The 19,815-nt window shown below is 44.0% G+C and overlaps 1 protein-coding gene and 1 pseudogene across 3 annotated transcripts in view; both read right to left on the bottom strand.

The window, feature by feature from the left end:
* MYLK (myosin light chain kinase) overlaps positions 1-19,815 on the bottom strand; it is a 607,164-nt gene that overhangs the window by 436,293 nt on the left and 151,056 nt on the right. For all 3 annotated transcript variants that reach the window (XM_033946557.1, XM_033946556.1, XM_033946555.1), the window contains exon 3: positions 11,623-11,810. In XM_033946557.1, coding sequence (XP_033802448.1) covers positions 11,623-11,787 — 165 coding nt within the window. In that variant the 5' untranslated portion in view covers positions 11,788-11,810. The remainder of the gene's footprint in view (positions 1-11,622; positions 11,811-19,815) is intronic.
* Positions 9,298-9,443, bottom strand: LOC117361678 (annotated as a pseudogene).

Below are 19,815 nucleotides of genomic sequence, written 5' to 3'. Positions count from 1 at the left end.
TTTTCAGCATAGGTTTTATGCACCTGGAAGCAGCCATGAATGGCAAAATAGTGGCAACTGTTGACGAAGACTGGTGGTAAGCAGTTAAGGGAACTGGTGTTCAATATTATGAAGATATAGCCCAAGAGTGGTTTTATTGAACACACGGATGTTTGGGGTTTTTTTTTTTTTTTTTTTTACATATCACATAAAATTAGTTGCACTATGATTTTTAATACTGTCTATATAAGAAACAATTTTCAGTAACCCCGAACCTCTTGTTCTTCCCTTAAATGTTCCCCTCTCCTATTTCAATATTATTTTCTACCCATATACCTTTCATCTCATGGTAGTCTAGCTATATTGGTTTAATACTGTTTTTAAAAAAAATTTTGTTAAATTTATTCTGTACTTTTTAATTGATGTTTATTTTAGTCCCCTGTTTCTTTTTACTTGTAACTCACTTAGAAGTCCAGATAAGCGATTGTATCAGATTTTTAATAAAACTTGAAATTTGAAAAACTTGCCACCAATTTTGAGAATGCTTTTCAAGATTGATCTTTTCAAGGTCACTTTACAATATATATGAGCTTGTGAGCTATAACACAAGGGCATAGCTATGGGTGGGCCTCAGAGGGCCCTACCCACTCAATCTCATCTCGGGCCTGCCCAGTCTTTCTCAAGGCATGAGGACGTGGTGGTGCCAGGGTTAGGCTGTGGCGCCCTCTTGACCACAGCAGCGCCACCTCTCCTTCCAGCCCGGCACTCTGTCTCCGATGAAGGGTGAGTCTCCACCCACCGCAGCTCCAGCTCCAGAGGTGGGGGGGGGCATAAAGGGATCAATGGCGCACTTGCACAGGTGCTATCACACTCCTTAAGGGCAGACCCCCACCTCCACCACCAATTTGGGCTCAGGCCCGCCCAAAATCATCTGGCTAGCAACGTTACTGCTTCAACTGAGGTCTTTTTCCTCCTGTTAACATCAAGAGTATTAAGTGCTGTAAAACTGACTTCCTTTGGGTGTTACTTTTCTATATGGTTTGACAAAACAGTTGTAAATTGCCCAGATCCTTTTCTTTTGAACAGCTGCTATACACACTGCCATGAGAAAGATCCCGGCTCAGTTCCCACATTGGCTGAGCTGGGCGTGTTCACCGTCCCCAAGGAGAGGGGGAGTCACAGTCATTGATGACACTGAGGAGGTAATCTTATAAGGCTTTTCCCCCATGTAAAATCACCCCATGTATAATTACATGCATTTACAAAACAACACACTCTGGATTCAGGGGGCACAGGATGAAGGTGAAAGGGGATAGATTCAGAAGTAACATCAGAAAATAGTTTTTCAAGGAAAGGGTGGTGAATGCTTGGCATGGCCACCCGGTGCAGGTGGTAGAGACAAAAAGTGCCATCTGAATTCAAAAAAGCTTGGGACAAGTACATTAGATCTCTAAGAGAGAGGAGGGGAGAGTTGATGGCACGGTTAGTCAGACTAGATAGGCCATATGGTCTTTATCTGCCTTCATATTTCTATGTGTGTTTTCGGATGGAATGCAAAAAGAACCACAATTTACACTCAGTCTTTACAAGATGCATGCATTTGTGCATACTGTCAATTCAAATCAATGTGGCTTCATTAAAGCTTTGATTTGTGCAGCTTTTCAGGGACAATTTTGAAGGAACACATAGGTGCCTAGAGAATGACATGAGGACAAATTTGTTCCCGTCCCCTTGAGATCTATCTCCATCCCCGTCCCATCCCCCGAGTTCTGTCCCTGTCTCTGCCCCATCCCTGAAAGCTCTGTCCTCATCTGCACAAGCCTCAAATGCTTTAAAATCATAAGTAGCAACATTCTAGAGCTCAGATTGTGATGTCATAATGCCTCATTCCACCAATGCCTAAGCTCCGTCCTCATCTGCACAAGCCTCAAACGCTTTAAAATCATAAGCAGCAACATTCTAGAGCTCAGATTGTGATGTCATAATGCCTCATTCCACCAATGCCTAAGCTCCGTCCTCATCTGTACAAGCCTCAAACACTTTAAAATCATAAGCAGCAACATTCTAGAGCTCAGATTGTGATGTCATAATGCCTCATTCCACCAATGCCTAAGCTCCGTCCTCATCTGCACAAGCCTCAAACACTTTAAAATCCTAAATAACAACATTCTAGAGCTCAGATTGTGATGTCATAATGCCTCATTCCACCAATGTCTAAGCTCCGCCTTCACCTGTACAAGCCTCAAACGCTTTAAAATCATAAGTGGCAACATTCTAGAGCTCAGATTGTGATGTCATAATGCCTCATTCCACCAATGCCTAAGCTCCGTCCTCATCTGCACAAGCCTCAAACACTTTAAAATCCTAAATAACAACATTCTAGAGCTCAGATTGTGATGTCATAATGCCTCATTCCACCAATGTCTAAGCTCCGCCTTCACCTGTACAAGCCTCAAACGCTTTAAAATCATAAGTGGCAACATTCTAGAGCTCAGATTGTGATGTCATAATGCCTCATTCCACCAATGCCTAAGCTCCGCCCTCACCTGTACAAGCCTCAAACACTTAAGTATTTAGGTGGCAGCATTGACCACAAAATACATTTAAAAAAAAAATTCATGGCACAAAAGATAGAGGTGGCTGTTTTATGACCAAATCTGGGGGCACAGGCAAGGGCAGGCAAAAAAGTTATGGGGCAGATATTCAGCTGGTGGTGGTCAGCATTATTTTGGCCACTGCCGGCTTTATCCCTGGATATTCAATATTGGGCCATGTATAATGAATATCTGGGCATATGCAGCCAGTTAAATCTTATGTGGTTCACCCCTCCCCCACTTTTACAAAACCGTAGCGTGGTTTTTAGCACCGGCCGTGGAGGTTAACAGCTCTATGTGGAATTCTATGTGGAAGGGGAGGGGTAAGCACAATATTCAGCATTTAACTGCATCAACAAAGACTCATCAATTTGTTGTACTGTTTATTTGTGTATGTACTCTATTGTGACCCGCCTTGGGAAATGAATAAATACAAATACAAATTATAGCACTCATCATTCCAACTTCTAAATTTCTGCAGCATTTCTTGAATGTAGCCCTAAGCAGGTAATTCTATAAAATATACATTAACATTTACATGCTGATTATGCATATACAGTCAAACCTCGGTTTACGAGTGTTTTGCAAGACGAGCAAAACATTCATAAAATCGGCGCCTCGGAAACCGAGTGCGTTTCGATTTGCAAGCGCCCCCCCTGCAAACCGGCACCCTCCCCCCCGCTGCCATCGGGCACCCCCCCCTGCTGTGACCTGAGGTCCCCCCAACCCACCCGAACCCTCTTCTTACTTTTCTGTAGCCTCCACAGCGGCACCGGCACCAGCATGTCCTGTGCGTGGTGCCGGTGCCTGAAGATCTGCTTCCTGTGCTGGGCCTTGAGAGTTCACGTTCGACGTGAACTCTCAGGCCTTGCACAGGAAGCAGATCTTCAGGCACCGGCACCACGCATAGGACATGCTGGTGCCGGTGCCGCTGCGGAGGCTACAGAAAAGTAAGAAGAGGGTTTGGGTGGGTTGGGGAGACCTCAGGTCGCGGCGGGGGGGTGCCCGATGGCGGCAGGGGGGTGCCGGATTGCGGGGGGGGGAGGGTGCCGGTTCGCGGGGGGGGGGGCCTTCGGGGGGAGCAATGCCAGTTCTCGGGGGGGGGGGGGGGAAGCAGCGCTGCTGGCCTCGGGGGGAGAAGGTGGGGGGTGGAAACATATCAAAGCAAGTTTCCCTTACTTCCTATGGGGAAACTTGCTTTGATATACGAGCATTTTGGATTACGAGCATGCTCCTGGAACGGATTATGCTAGTAATCCAAGGTACCACTGTACTCATGTGTCTTGCAAAGCATGTGTTTTACAGGTGAGTGTACACCTAAGCAGAGTCTGGGAAAATAAAAGTACCCAGACATGTAAGAAAAAAAAAACCTATATATTTTTTTTCATTTTTAAGGATTGGAATTTGCCAGCTTTAGAAAACGTGCATCTCCTCTTTTTCTGTTTTGCAGAAAAAAAGGAAGAAACATACAGTCAACCCTCGATTCAATGGATCCCGATTTAACAGATTTCTAATTTAACCCTTTAATTGGGAGATGGTGAAACGGCTGCTTTACGTAACTTGATGCTGAATGAGAGCAACCATGCCAAGTAACAGGCGTTTGGAGATGCTGATTTCTCATAAGAGCCATGGGAAACATATGTTGCTTCTGAGAAACAATGCCAAATAAAGGGTTAATAGACAAATTGACAGTGGCTATCAAGGCATATTTTCAAAGCACTTACAAAGTTCCATTGTAACCTATGGAACCTGTAAGTCTAGATCAGTGGTCTCAAACTCGTGGCCCGGGGGCCACACGTGGCCTGGCAGGTACTATTTTGCGGCCCGTGGCCTCTACTAGTGCTGCCCGCTCTTTGCAGCGTCCTCTGGCTTTCCCCTGGCCTCCAACTCTTACCTTCAGATAATTACTGCAGCCTTCAGAGAGGATCGTCGGTACTGTAGCGATCCTTGCAGGCTGCCGTGGTCCTCAGCAGCATGTTCCCTCTGCCGCGATCCTGCCCCTGATGCCAGAGGAGGGGCAGGACCGCGGCAGAGGGAACGTGTTGCGGAGGCCGATGGCACCGGCGATCCTCTCTGCAGGCTAAGACTGGGAGGCCAGGGGGAAGCTGGAGGACGCTGCACAGAAGTGGGGAACATGCAGGCCTTCGGGGGAGGGGGGAAGATTTATAAACTATAAGGCGTTTTACCTCATGCAAAATTGTCGTTTCTTTAATAAGGCATTAACTATTTTTTCTGCGGCCCTTCAAGTACCTACAAATCCAAAATGTGGCCCTGCAAAGGGTTTGAGTTTGAGACCACTGTTCTAGATAAACCACTGCTTTCTTGTAGGACCACTTCAAGGAAGGGCTAGAGTCCTCTCTCAGAGGCTGCTAAGTCCTTGCATTCCTGGTCTGCAACTGGGATTCTGGTATGGGGGATAACTACATTGTATGGCTCTAGGGGAATCACTCACTCATTCTCTTTAGTGAAAAGCTCCACATGCTGTGTTTTGTTCCAAACCAGTTTAGTGAAGTCCAAAATCAACAAAACTGTCAAGGAGACAGAAAGAATCACAGGAAGTCTGCAAGTTTTACAGTCCAGTCTGCACAGTTGGAGTGCAGAAAAAAAATAAATAAAAAAAAATCGGATCCTTCTCGGAAACTCCTGAATCCTTGTTTTCTGCAGACAAAATCAGCTACTGACAAATCAGATACTGACAAATGACATTTCACTTTCCAAATTTTCAGCCCTTGTTACTATCGGTAGTGAGCTGGAAGAAAAAGGAGAAAGGAGCTTTCAACTCAGAATAAAACCTCCCCCCTCCCACTTTGAATAGTGTGGATTAAAAACATCAAGCATAAAATAAGCTTTGCTCATTAAACTTGTCATTATTGGCCTGTGCCACCTTTATAAAATAAGTTCAAAAATCTGCCTTTTGGGAGTCTTCAGCTAGGCTTCCTGTTACTAAATCATTCTCTAAAAGTAAGTACGTTTATTTATTTTGAAAACTCTATAACATCGCACTTAAGACCTCTTCTGTCAAATAGCGCTAGCAGTTTGTAGCGCGGTAAGCCACGCTGAATAGCCCGCGCTGCTCCCAACGCTCAGAGTTCCTATGAGCGTCGGCAGCAGCGCGGGCCACTCAGCGTGGCTCTCAGCGCCAAAAAATGCTAGCGTAGTTTGATAGAAGAGGCCCTTAATTTTTTTTCCTCTTTGTTAAAAATACAGAAAAAAAACAAACAAACTTGAGAGCAAATGAACGAGAACAGTCTCCCAAGACCGAGATCCACCTTCTTTGTCTGTCTTGGTTTTACACTATCCTTTATTCTGTAAAATCCAAAATTTACTGTATCTTTATAGGTTTTATACTGCTTTCTAATAAGTATCTCAGGCTCACTGGACCCGCTTAATGTTCCCTTTGGCAATTCAGTAGGTTGTCACCGGAATACCAAATTTATGGCCCATCTTTTCAAATAGCAAAATAATTCTTTGAAGAAAATCTCTTGTCTAGCCATCTTATTTTTTTTTCCCTTAGACTGAGTCTACTTTAACATTTATACTCTGTGATGGAAACAAACATTCGTCTATCACAACAGCTGTAGCCCATTTGTCTATAATAGTAACTGAAAAAGGATGTCTGGCCAGCATTTTGATTGAACCTCGGCAGATGTATTACATTTGAGAGATGCATGCACTGCATGTATTTGTTCAATTCCAGGCTGCAAAAATTATGAAAAGGGCTGTACAGACAATTCAAAGTCAATCTCCACCTGTACCACATTCAAATGGGAGCACTGGACATTGCCTAAGATCTGCAGGGGAAATCTACAGGCTGCAGGATGTCGCTGCAATGATTGGACTAAAGTAAATTAAAAGAATAAATCCATGGTTACCGGCAGTTACAAACAAAGACCCATAGTCTTCATATTGTTTGAGGAAGAAGAGCTTATGAGGTTAACCCTTTCAGGACCAAGGGACATATTTGTCCCATAACTTTAAAATCCTATAAATTTTGATTGGGATAGTCTACAGTTCTAAATTTGATATGTACGGATTCCATAGGATACTGCCTTTATGTAAACAAACTGGTTCCGACATTCATTCATTAGCGTCATTGCCAGATTGACGAGAAGATTCACTTGCCACACTGTCCATAAGCCAGAAGTTTGATTTTTTTTTTTTTTAAATAATATTTCACAAAAAAAATCAAATTTTTGGCATCTGCAAGCCCTTTTTACCATAAAAATGTCGTCAAAACCACAAAAATTGGCCTACGATCCTTATGGTCCTGAAAGGGTTAAAAACAAAACAAAACAAAAAAAAACCCTCTCTCTTTCTCTTTGCTTTCAAATGCCCGATAATTTTCTGTCTGACATTCAGTGCGTGTTAACCAGCCAGGAATGACTGCTAACTGGTTAACTCGCATCTCGGCATCTAACTGGTCATTTTAAGCAGCATTTAACCAATTATCGCTGCTGAAAATGCACAGTTAGTGCCCCCCCCCCCCAAAAATACTGGCGATGTTGGGGCATACAGGGGGGCATAACCGCTTAAGTTCTGATATTCAGAACTTTAAGCAGCCAGGCTTAGCAGGCAGATAAGGCTGCATAAAAAGCAGGCCTATCTCTGTCTGCTAAGCCATGGCTGGTTAAGTCTAAATATTGCGTTTAACCGGCCATATGCTAGCCTGGGTTAAAAAACCCAGATATTCAGTGCAGGTCTCCGAAAATGGGTTGGATCATGTAAGCCCCTATTAAAAAAAAATTTACATTGGCAACCTGTGGAAGCCAGGGTTATTTTTAAGTTTGCTTGTCTTTGTTTCAAAACTTTAAACAGGTTCAGCTCCAATTTATCTTTCATGCCATTTTTGATTTTCCTATAATAAATTGTGCGACAGCGTGTCTCAATGGATGAGAGAGTACGCAATTAGATTCTTCGAGAGTAGTCCATCTTTGACTACCTCCTAACCCTCATCACAATATTATCTTATACACCTAGACCCCCAGAAATGCCACCAAGATACTCAACTCTATTTCATAGTATCTGGCTTCACGCATTCAATCCTCACCGGGTCTCTTATAAAACAATAAATACTTTATAATAAATCTCTTTTATATTAGTGATTTTAATAATACTTAGCTTAAAGTGATCAAATGCTGAGGGATACAAAAGCCGACATGTTTCACCCCGAGGGTTTCTTCAGGGCTGCTACTCTTCCACGTCACGACCACAAACTTCCTGTTATCAAGACTTGAGTATCTTGGTGGCATTTCTGAGGGTCTGGGTGTTTAAGATAATATTGTGATGAGGGTTAGGAGGTAGTCAAAGCTAGACTACTCTCGAAGAATCTGATATTGATTTTCCTGGCATTACCAGTCGTACACGTAGTGCTCATCTGTTCTCCTTTCCAATTCTGAAGGGTTGCATCTATAAGAGGTTCCTAGACAGGACACTGTCATCCCAAGCTGGCAAAAGGAACAAATGCCTAAGTGAGTTTATCTTAAATGCATTTTCTTACCAAACTTTTAGAAAATCGGTTAAAACTTTATCTTTTTGATAAATCTGTCTGATTTCATACCCTTGTTGATGTATTTTTGAATCGCTTTTTCTAATATCGCTGTCTGTATGCAGTCTCTTTTTATTGTAAACCGCTTTGAACTGTTTGTGGTATTGAGGTATATAAAAATAAAGATATTATTATTAGTGGGTAGTCCTACAAGTAGCACTGCCTGCCACTGGCTGAATATCGGACCCTTTATGTTCCACTACCAAGCTTTCGTGATGGTTCTGAATTTCCATTTCATAGCCCTTGATTGTCAGGTTATCGATGACTTGGCCTAGTGTAGTTCAGGCAACGTCACCTCCTTATCTTGATTCCAGATTAATAAAATCTGTAAATTTTCTGTGTGACCTGGGCATGGGCTGTGGAACTCCTCTTTTTTAAACAAATCAATCTCTGGTGCCGCCCCATGCTCTTTAGTTGCCGATACTGTGTTGGGCAAAGTATTGGTCAGGTCATGACCCCAAGTGGCCTTCCTATTTTGCTACCCATCTGAACATTTGGATGATACCCAAGATGACAAGTCTCTGATTTTTTCTTCCCATGATCACTGGGTCAGACCAATGGTCCATCAAGCCCAGTAGCCCGTTCCCACGGTGGCCAATCCAGGTCACCAGTACCTGGCCAAAACCCAAGGTGTAGCAATATTCCATGCTACCGATACAGGGCAAGCAGTGGCTTCCCCCGTGTCTGCCTCAATAACAGACTATGGACTTTTTCTCCAGGAACTTGTCCAAACCTTTCTTAAAACCAGCTACGCTATCCGCTCTTACCACATCCTCTGGCAACGCATTCCAGAGCTTAACTATTCTCCAAGTGAAAAAAAAAAATTTCCTCCAATTAGTTTTAAAAGTATTTCCCTGTAACTTCATCAAGTGTCCCCTAGTCTTTGTAATTTTTGACGGAGTGAAAAATTGATCCACTTGTACCTGTTCTACTCCACTCAGAATTTTGTAGACTTCAATCATATCTCCCCTAAGCCGTCTCTTTTCCAAGCTGAAGAGCCCTAACCATTTTAGTCTTTCCTCATACAAGAGGCATTCCATCCTCTTTACCATCTTGGTCGCTCTTCTTTGAACCTTTTCTACCGCCACTATATCTTTCTTGAGATAAGGAGACCAGACAATATTCCAGATGAGGTTGCACCATGGAGCGATACAGGGGCAAAATCTTTTTTTTTTTTTCCAGGGGAAAGCGCGAACACAGTTCCCCACTACCAGAAATTATGCAGTCAAGTTTCCCGCATTTCAACCCAACCGGAGCGCAATGGATGAGCCTCACCCTGGGTGAACCACCTTTCTGATCATGGTATCTCCTGATCTTCCTAATCTAATTTAAGGCTTGGCTTTATATACTGAGTCATCATTCTAAGAAAGCTCGACTCGGTTTACAATAATTAACTTAACGAACAAAACCATAAGAATAATGGCAAAATTTCAAGAAAATTAATTTTCAAAGGGCTCCTTTTACTAAGCTGCAGCGTTTTTAGCGCACGCAGCAGATTAGCGTGCGCTAACCCCGCGCTACGCGGCTAGAACTAACGCCAGATCAATGCTGGCGTTAGCGTCTAACACGCATGGCAATTTAGCACGCGTTATTCCGCGCATTAATGCCCTAATGCGCCTTAGTAAAAGGAGCCCAAAATGTTTTGCAAATAAAGTGGTTTTTAAAGATGTACGAAAAAAATAAAAGCAAACTAGAACTCCTTAAAAGAAGCGGAAGATCATTCCAAAGTTGAGAAAAACTTAAAAATCAATGATCGACTGAAGATCTTGACTCCTTTGACTCCTTTTCTGGAAGGAAGGGATAATTTAAATTGTTGGATACCTCATGGTATCTCCCCTGCCAGCAAAATCCAAGCACATTTGAAATTGATTTGTGAAAATCTGCCTATCCACAGAAATCTGAAGGCAATTCTGATCATCTCCATGACTTCGCTGCCTACTTGTTCAAATGTTTAAAAAGATTCACAAACCGACAGGCTGGCTTCTTCAGTACAAATTTATCAGACTGACTTGCAAACCATTGTTTTAACAAAGTCATGCATAATTAATCCTTATTTCACTTTGCGCAAACCTGAAAAATATAGCAAAGCTCTCAATATATATTTACACGTATGTACAATTAGTCCAGCAGAAACAAATCACCTGCAAGCTGGTGCTTGAATTTTATTTCTGGGCACAATTTTTTATTTTTTTTTTGCAACCTGAACAGTTTTAACAATTCCTTGCAGAAACTCTGGTTAACCCCTTTCCTTCCTTTTATCAAGCAGCGTAAGCTAAATGCCAATCTGCCCATAGGAACAGAATGGGCAGCTCGGCAACCCAGCTTGATAAAAAGGGGAGGGGGGGAGATAGGGCATTTTATGCTGTCTTATTTATGCAGTTATCTTAGCTGGTTAAGTACTGAAAATTTGCACTTGACTGGCTAATTGCCAGCTCTGTTCCCAGGACACTCCCAAAATAGGCAGTTAAAGTGCCAGTGAAAATGTCCGGTTAGCCCCAGGCAGACAATTTAAACAGCCAGAAGCCTCTCCTGGCTGTTTAAATAATTTTTAAACACTGGGTTCTCTGCTAGTGGTAGCATAACAATACTCGATGAAGGCAATTTAAGCAAACCTAGTTGAAATACCCTTTGAAGGGCCACATTTGGAGGGCTTCAGAAAAAAATAGTTAATGTCTTATTAAAGAAATGACAATTTTGCATGAGGTAAAACTCTATAGTTTATAAATCTTTCCTTTTGGCTAAGTCTTAATAATAATATTGTCATTTATAGCTAAAGAGACATATTATCAAGAAACTGTTTTATTTTACTTTTGTGATTATGATAAACATACCGAGGGCCTCAAAATAGTACCTGGCGGGCTGCATGTGGCCCCCGGGCCACAGGTTTTGAGACCACTGGTTTATTACATGCCGTATATGCTACCTGATTGTAGAACCGCTTAGATAACTTTGATAGGCGGTATATAAAAACCTAATAAACTTGAAACTTTTACACTTCTCCTTCGTTGTTCACGGGGTTGAGTGCAGAGCTGGACCACAAAGTGTGAAAAATCGCGAATAAGTTTTCAGCCGGCTCTGACCCACCGCCGCCTCATTCCTGGCATCCCAGACTTTACCTGGTGGTCTAGCGGGCTTTCAGGGCAGAAGTGATCTTCCTACGCTCCTGCCCCGTGCAGATCACTCATAGCAAATGGCTGCCGTGAGTTCCCATAGTGTCTCGAGACGACAACGGGAACTCACGGCAACCATTTTCTATGAGTGATCTGCATGGGACAGGAGCGAGGGAAGATCGCGAGACCACTAGGTAAGGTCTGGGAATCTGGGAGGGAGGCGGGAAAGGTCCGGAATTAGATTTTTTTTAAAAAATAAAAATAAAAAAAATCACGAATAACCGAATCCGCGGATTCGGAGGGAGAAGTGTACTAGAGGCCTAGGGCTCAGAATCTTCTAGAAGAAGACAGGCTCCTGCTGCCAACATGACATGTTCTCTAGGATAACCCTTACCTTTCCATCAAATCGTGCAGTGCCCCCCAGGGGGACTCGGATGTTCCTGGGAGGAAGTGTGAATGCCGGTGCTTCAGACGAGGCCATGGAGCTCAGCGCTGAATTTTCCAGGGACAGTGAAGCCTTGGAAATACGAGTAGTCGTCACCAGCTTTATATCTCCCATGCTGAGTTTCCTTCAACAATAACCTATTGAAGAAAAAGGATAAAGCAAAAGAACTAAGGCACAGACGTTCATGTGATAGACTGTTCAAGAACTAAGTGATAACATATAAATTTAACTTTGTAGGGGGAATTGGAAAAATCACTTTATTTGTGCACATGAAATTCCAGGAACTCTTAAGGGTCATTTTACTAAGGTGCACTAATGGATTTAGGCCCTGATTCTCGCAGGGTCGACGAAAGCTAGTGGGCATCCTACCGTCCCCTAACTTAATTGGTTCAATTGGCGATGAACAACGTGGTAATTGTCCGCATCATTTAAAACCAAATTTTTTTTTAATGCAGGTGCCTGCAGAACAGGCCGCCGATGTCCCGTCCACAGTGGGCGTGGCCCAATCGTCACAGTGGGCGTGGCCTGCACCAGAAATAACATAACGTAACATCGTACTTATAAACCGCATAACCGTTAAGTTCAATGCGGTGAACAAAAGTATGAACCCCTGAGGATGTGCGATTCCCTGGCCTACATTTCTGGTGTCTACTTTACACATGGCTGCGATTCTGCAACCTTGCGCCAGTATTGTACATGATTGGCAAATGACCAGCGCCACTTTTGGAGGCACTAGCTGATACCGGTGCCGGTTGCAAAATCCGGCCCTTGGTGTTCACTAATGTTTTGCCATGCTTTGTTAACTACTTCTGCCATCACTGTCAGACAATGCTATCTCCTACCACACTATATCTGAAAGTTATAGCTATAGGCCCAGCACCCTGAGGTTGTGGGTTCAGACCCACGCTGCTCCTTGTGACCCTGGGCAAGTCACTTGATCCCCCATTGCCCCATGTACATTAGACAGCTTGTGAGCCCACCAGGACAGACAGGGAAAAATGCTTGAGGACCTGAATAAATTCATGTACAGTACTCCCCCGAAATTCCAGGAACACCCGCAAATTTTGAAAAACCGCGAATACGGTTTTTCAGCTGATCGAAGGCAGGAGAGGGCAGCTGGGGCGCTGGTGGGTGCTTAAATTGTACTCACGAAGCCAGGCACATTTTCTGACTACCTCTTCCTGGTACTAAAGTCATGGTTACACCAATCGGGAGCTGCTTTGATATTCCAGATAGTGTGTCAAAGCAGCTCCTGATTGGTGTAACCATGACTTTAGTACCAGGAAGAGGCGGTTAGAAAATACCACAAATTAATGAGTCCGCGATTTGCGAACTGCGAATTCGCGGGGGTGTACTGTAAACTGTTCTGAGCTCCCTTGGGAGAACAGTATAGAAAATTGAATAAATAAACAGTGTGAAAAGCTTCAGTCACTTTAGGATCCATACCAAGGGCATTCAGTTTATTTATTAGTCGCCTATGTGGAGCCATGTCAAAGGCTTTGCTAAGGTCTAAATGCACCACGCCCAGCACTCTCCCTTAACCCTTTCAGGACCAAGGGACATATTTGTCCCATAACTTTAAAATCCTATAAATTTTGATTGGGATAGTCTACAGTTCTAAATTTGATATGTACGGATTCCATATGATACTGCCTTTATGTAAACAAACTGGTTCCGACATTCATTCATTAGCGTCGTTGCTAGATTGACGAGAAGATTCACTTGCCACACTGTCCATAAGCCAGAAGTGTGATTTTTTTAAATAAAAATAATGATATTTCACAAAAAAAATCAATTTTTTGGCATCTGCAAGCCCTTTTTACCATAAAAATGTCGTCAAAACCACAAAAATTGGCCTACGATCCTTATGGTCCTGAAAGGGTTAATCCAGCTCTTTCTCCAGTCCTCTCCAGTTGAAATACCGCCGCCAGATATTATCAAGAAAAAAATATCCCAGTACCACTGCCGCTATCGCCACTACCTCAGGATAAGAACGGCGTTTTTACTAGCAATTACTTCCTCCTTGTGAGACTGCTGATTACAGGAAAAGCACTGTAGCTTTAAAGTTCCTCCAGGTGCTCGTTCGCTAGAACATTTTCAACGGCATGGTCCATAAAGCACTCAACCTGAGGTGGAAGAATGCAGGTGAACAGTCATCGCAAATGTTTTTCCTGCTAAAATTATCCTCACAGAGCGTTACTTGCTCTGGTTTCTGCAATCCTGTCTTACAGTGTGACAGAAGTGCTGCAGAGGATTTTAGAGATTTCTCAGCTAGTTTAAAATTTTGCATTCCTTTTTCATTTTCTGTTATTTATTTGGGGCTCCTTTCACTAAACAGCGGTAAGCACTAAAATGCCTTACCACAGGGCATGTTCAGGTGTCAGTGCACCTTCCCAGACCATTTTATTTTTAGTGCTGGGGCAGGATGGGGAAGAAAGTAGAAAGGTGTAGAAAGGTGGGTGCAGGGGGGATGGTCCGCCCCAAGCGCAGTCTTATTAAAGGCATGATACCTCCGCCCCCCTCCACTCCTCTCCTTGCTGCACACACGTGCCCCTGGCCTTTCCCCTTATCTTTGTTTACTTCTCTGGCGCGAGGTTGCTGCCTACATTGGCACTGGCGCTCTCTCTGACATCACTTCCAGGACCCTCGCCTAGGAAGTGACATCAAAAGCTGAGCTGAAACCGACATCAGCATGCTGCTCATGCCAGAAAAGTTATAAAAAGGAACGGGGAAAGGGAAGGGGGCGTGTGCATGGTGGGGGAGGGGGGGAAAAGGGCAGGGGGCACCACCGCCCCAGACACCGCTCACCCTTAATACGCCACTGCCTACAGTAATCAGATAACACAGCTACATTTTACGGACTAACCGATTAGCATATAGTGGAAAGCCACAGAATAGGTGGTGGTAGGAGCTCACATGTTAATAATGGCTATTATTAGAAAAACTCAGAAATCTGGCCATTTCACTCATGTGGTAAAAATGGCCTTAGCAAGTAGGAATGACCTGTGTTAGCACGGGGATGTTGGGGGGAGGGGTAGGGAGCTCTAAGAACAGCGGCTCTCTGTGGGTGGGGGCTGGGGGGGTTCATTGGGTGTGAGGGAGGGAGAGAGGAATCGCATTGTCCCTCGCCGGTTCAGCTGATCCTGGCAGGGGAATCCACAAGCCGGCAGGACTCCAGGAAACCGGCTCGGCTGATCAGGATTCCCCTGACACGATGAGCTGAAGGCACGCCTTTCAGACAAAGTAGTTGGGTACGTCAGAAAAAAACTTTTGCTTTTGTGCGTTTTTCATGTGGATGGCTTCATATCTGAGAATGGCCAAAAAGGATAAGACGTACTAAGGACCTGGGTCCACATAGGTCATTCTAAAAGAAAAATAAAATAAAATAAAATAGATGGACGTCTTGCTGTTTTTGAAAATGGACATTTTCTCTAAATAGTTTACTGGATGTCTTTCTCAAAACGTCCAAACTTAAGACGTCCTATCGAAAATGCCCCTCAAAAGCATGCCTAAAATCGAGCAACACCTACCAGATTTCTAATTCTAACATCCTTCCTAAAGTGCAAAGTAGTCTTTTCAAAATCTCATTGTCTACTCCCACTTTCTTCTCCCTAATGCTGCACAGAGAACCCAGCAGCCCGTAGCTTCACCCTTCATTCTGCTCCTGCAAAATAAATCCCAGTGCACCCTCCTAAAAACATATGGCTTGGCTCTTTGTCGTCCACAGAATACATCTGAAAGAGTAGATAAAGTACTTACAAACAACTTGTTATGCATCCATTTCTAATTATGCAGTTTCCTTTCCAAAGGCCTTTAACATGTGCACATGCTTCCCGGTCGGAAGTAAAGCAAGAGCCTCGGTGCACAGAAACCAGAGCACAGATGTTGAAAAGGGTTCATCTGACTCCATTCACGGATGCTGCAGCTTCACAGACAGACTGTGTGCATTTCATTAGATCCATTCATTCGGTTGTTTTAACCCAACCAGCCCCCTACTGACCTTTAAACCTCTGGTACTTAAAATCCTGATGGAGGTTTTATTAAATCCTAGAGATGCTTACGTAAGCCGAGGGGAGCGCTCACATTTACAGCAATGTGTACGTATGTGTGTGTCTTCAATGAAAACCATAACGTAAAAAAAATATTTGAAAAATATATTACAGTTAAGGATTAAAAAAACTCCCACATTTTTATATTCTGTTTCTTTTTTTGCACCACCACTTATCCTTTTTTTTATTTCCATGTTATCCCTTTTCCATTAATAGGATCACTGGATAAAGAGATATCCCTTGCTGCTTATAGACTGGAAAAGAAATCCCTTCCAAGGTCAATTTCTTTGGTTCCTCTCCAGCTGAAGGCACTGCATTCCTAATACAGAGCAGTCCTTTCTTCCTTTAAGGCCGGGGGCACATCTTTTCAGTGATACACCTGACCCTCACAGCCTCAGTGGACAGACCTGAATATGAGCCTCTGCCTGGCAATAAATATAATCATACAGTGCCTTGAATACAGCCCCGTCTATGTCCTGTTTTATTTTCCAAAGTATTGCCACTAGACTACAACCCAGTTTTGCTGTGGGTAATCTCCAGGCTCTTTGATCAAATACAAAATAAAAAATACTGTATTTTTCGCTCCATAAGACGCACTTTTTTCCACCCAAAAGTGGGTGGAAATCTCGGTGTGTCTTATATAGCGAAGATACAAAATTTGTACTCCCCCCCTTAGCATTGTGAAACACCCTCCCCCCCCACCGCAGCACCTTTTCAAAGCACCCCCCCCCCCGCCTCTCAGCACCGCCGTCGTCGTTTTTTTAAAAAGCTTGGTGGTCCAGAGGTATCCCTCCCTCGCTAGACGGCTCTCGTATTCAGGTCAGGAGCGCGGATGTCAGGAGCAAGCGTTACGCTTCCTGCTTGGGCCCGCCATTGCTTACTGAATGATGGCGTCAGTTTTCGCAGGATTTGCGAGAACCGACACCAGCCATTCAGAATGCAAAGGCGGGTCCAAGCAGGAGCACATAACACTTGCTCCTGATATCTGCGCTCCTGACCTGAGTACGAGAACCGTCTAGCGAGGGAGCGATTAAAAAAAGGTACAGGGTGGGGTGGCTGTACAATTTACAAGGTACGGGGTGGTGTTTAAAAGGGTATGGACTATGATTTAAAAGGTACAGGGGGGTACGTGGGGAGCATGGGGATAATTTAAGGTACTGGGAGGTATAGTGTGTGGTGCAGTGGTTGGAACTACAGCCTCAGCACCCTGGGGTTGTGGGTTCAAACCTCGCACTGCTCCTTGTGACCTTGGGCAATTCACTCAGTCCTCCATAGCCCCAGGTATGTTACATAGATTGTGAGCCCACTGGACAGACAGGGAAAATACTTGAGTACCTGATCGTAAAACCGCTTAGATAATCTTGATAGGCGGTATATAAAAAAACTAAAAATAATAATAATAATACATGGGGGGTATGGGGAGATGATTTAAGGTACTGGGGGGGTACATGAGGGTTTGGAACCTGCCTGTCTGTCACTAGGCTACTAGGCCTGCCTGCCCTGTGCCTGCCTGCCCTGTGCCCTGTCCCCTGTCCAAGCCTACCACTAGACCATCAGAGAGGGGTACAGGGTGCAGAGCCTAGCAAGGAGTATAGGGTTGGGTGAAGAGCCTGGCAGGGAGAATTTGGTTCCAAATGGTTTTTTTTTCTTGTTTTCCTCCTCTAAATCTAGGGTGCGTCTTATGGTCAGGTGCATCTTATGGAGCGAAAAATATGGTACTAGAGTTCTTTTCTACTGGGGCAACAAATAACCAAGTCCATCTGATGAAAAGAATCACCTTTTACCACTTCAGTTCTACATATCAATCATTATGTATGATGCAGAGAATGAGCTGCAACCCCAAACCATTGGTGGCTAATGACACTTATTTGATGAGACTCTTGCAGACAAGCTATGAGGAGTGAAGGTGGAGATTGGCCCAGGACTGCATTTTTTTTCTCTTCCTTCACTGTATCTCTCCCAGAGACTCTTAGTTCATATAGGGCTAAATGCACAAAGCACGGTCGTTAAGACCGTGCAGGTTGCTGTTGGCCAATTTTGGGGCTGATTTCCAAACAATGATCCATGCTCAAAAGGCTTTCCATGCAAATGAGTTGAGTAGGATATCTGCCTTAATCCTGTCCCACCAGTCGTTGGAAAACCAACTCAACACATGTGCAGAGAATCCAGAATAGCCTTGCTCGTTTAGAACAGTCACTACACTCCCGTAGCATTAGAGAGGGAAGAACCATCAGCTCAGTTGTGATGATGTGACGCGTGTATACTGTATGTACTCGGATTGTAAGGCTATTCTTATGTTCTTAACCATCGGCTCAGTTGTGATGATGTGACGCGTGTATACTGTATGTTCACTCAGATGACCAACTGACGTTTAGTTGAAGAGGTTCACCCACGATTCATTTAGATTTGGGTAAAGCTATTGGTAGCCAATCAGTCTAGTTAGTGAAGCTTTGAAAAAAATCCCTGGTAGTAAATAGAGATTGTACTAGAGGTGTGTGCTGGGACAGGGAAAATGGGAAACCCACGCAGAAATCCATGGGGTGAATGGAGACAGGAGGGCATAGATTAGAAATGGATGGGAACCAGATTATGTCTCCATGCACACCTTGACTCAGAAACTTGACACCAACACCTCAGATTAAAAAAAATCTTGATGAAAATTGATGAATGTGTTCAGTAATTTTGGCAACAAAGAGACCTCTGCTAAACTGGTAAAAGGATTTATTTCATGCGTTTGGCAGCGTATAATCTCCACCAAACTAGTCATGTATTTGACTGATAATGCAGCTAATATGAGGGGAGAGGCCTAGGCGTCTCAGCCAATCAGGGCCTTAGGCCCTTCCCCTTGCATCACATGATGCACCGGGGAGAGAAAGGTCCACCATTTTGATCTGGCAGCCTACAAGCGGGACAGACTGAGTTTCCCTCCCACTCCAATTTCTCTAAAAAGATATAGGGGAGGGGGGTTCAAAGGGTGGGGGTGGGGTTTCTGGGGACCTTTGGTGGCAGGAGGAAATGGGCATCCCTCCTGCCTTTTTTGGGGGGCGAGAAGGGGGAGGGTAGGGGATGTTTGGGGGGGCATGGTACAGGGGTGGGCCTTTGGTGGCAGGAGAAAGTGGGCATCCCTCCTGACATTTTGCTGCTAGGGGGGGGTCAGCATGGCAAGAGGGAGTGGGCATCCTTCCTGCCATTTTTGTCCTGCATGGGGGTGGGGGGCGATTGGCAGGAGGGAATTGTGTGGGGGATTCCCGGTGCCGCGTTCATTGGGTGTTGTTGGGAAGGGACATCATTGGTGGGGGGGGGGCTTTTTTCATGGGGCAGACATTGTACGTGTGTAACATGCACAGCATCTGTACCCATTTAAAAAAAACAAAGAAAAAAAGATTTCCTGCCCCGAACAGCATGGAAGGAGGCTTTCCCCTGCCTCTCAGCTATTCAGGCTTCCCCTGCAGGCTCTGCATAAGAGTCACTCTCACAGCAATCCATCGGATCGGAGAGTCAGGGATTATAGCGAACATCCGCGTGAATTATTTGCATGCAAACTTTTTAGTGCATCAATAGCTATTTCTAAATCAGCCAAAAAATTGGATTGGTGCAGACCCACACAATCTTACCGATCCTCTTAGTACAGTGGTCTCAGACTCAAACCCTTTGCACGGCCACATTTGGGATTTGTAGGTACTTGGAGGGCCTCAGAAAAAATAGTTAATGTCTTATTAAAGAAATGACAATTTTGCATGAGGTAAAACTCTTTATAGTTTATAAATTTTTCCTTTTGGCTAAGTCTTAATAATAATACTGTCATTTATAGCTAAAGAGACATACGATCAAGAAACTGTTTTATTTTACTTTTGTGATTATGATGAACATACCGAGGGCCTCAAAATAGTACCTGGGGGGCTGCATGTGACCCTGGGCCGCGAGTTTGAGACCATTGTCTTAGTGCATCTAGACCTGAGGCAGTTTTTTTGAGAATTATTCGAGAATCAAGAAAAAAAAATCAGTGAATCCCGTCACCAGGACATCATCGGAACGTTCTTTTCAGTTTCAAGACAATTTCAGGATAAAACAGTCATGGAACGTGAAATTAACC

This window comes from Geotrypetes seraphini, chromosome 5 (assembly GCF_902459505.1).
Source record: "Geotrypetes seraphini chromosome 5, aGeoSer1.1, whole genome shotgun sequence".
NCBI lineage: Eukaryota > Metazoa > Chordata > Amphibia > Gymnophiona > Dermophiidae > Geotrypetes > Geotrypetes seraphini.
The sequence above is the reverse complement of the archived record's forward strand: the minus strand, read 5'-3'. Positions and strand labels throughout refer to the sequence as shown.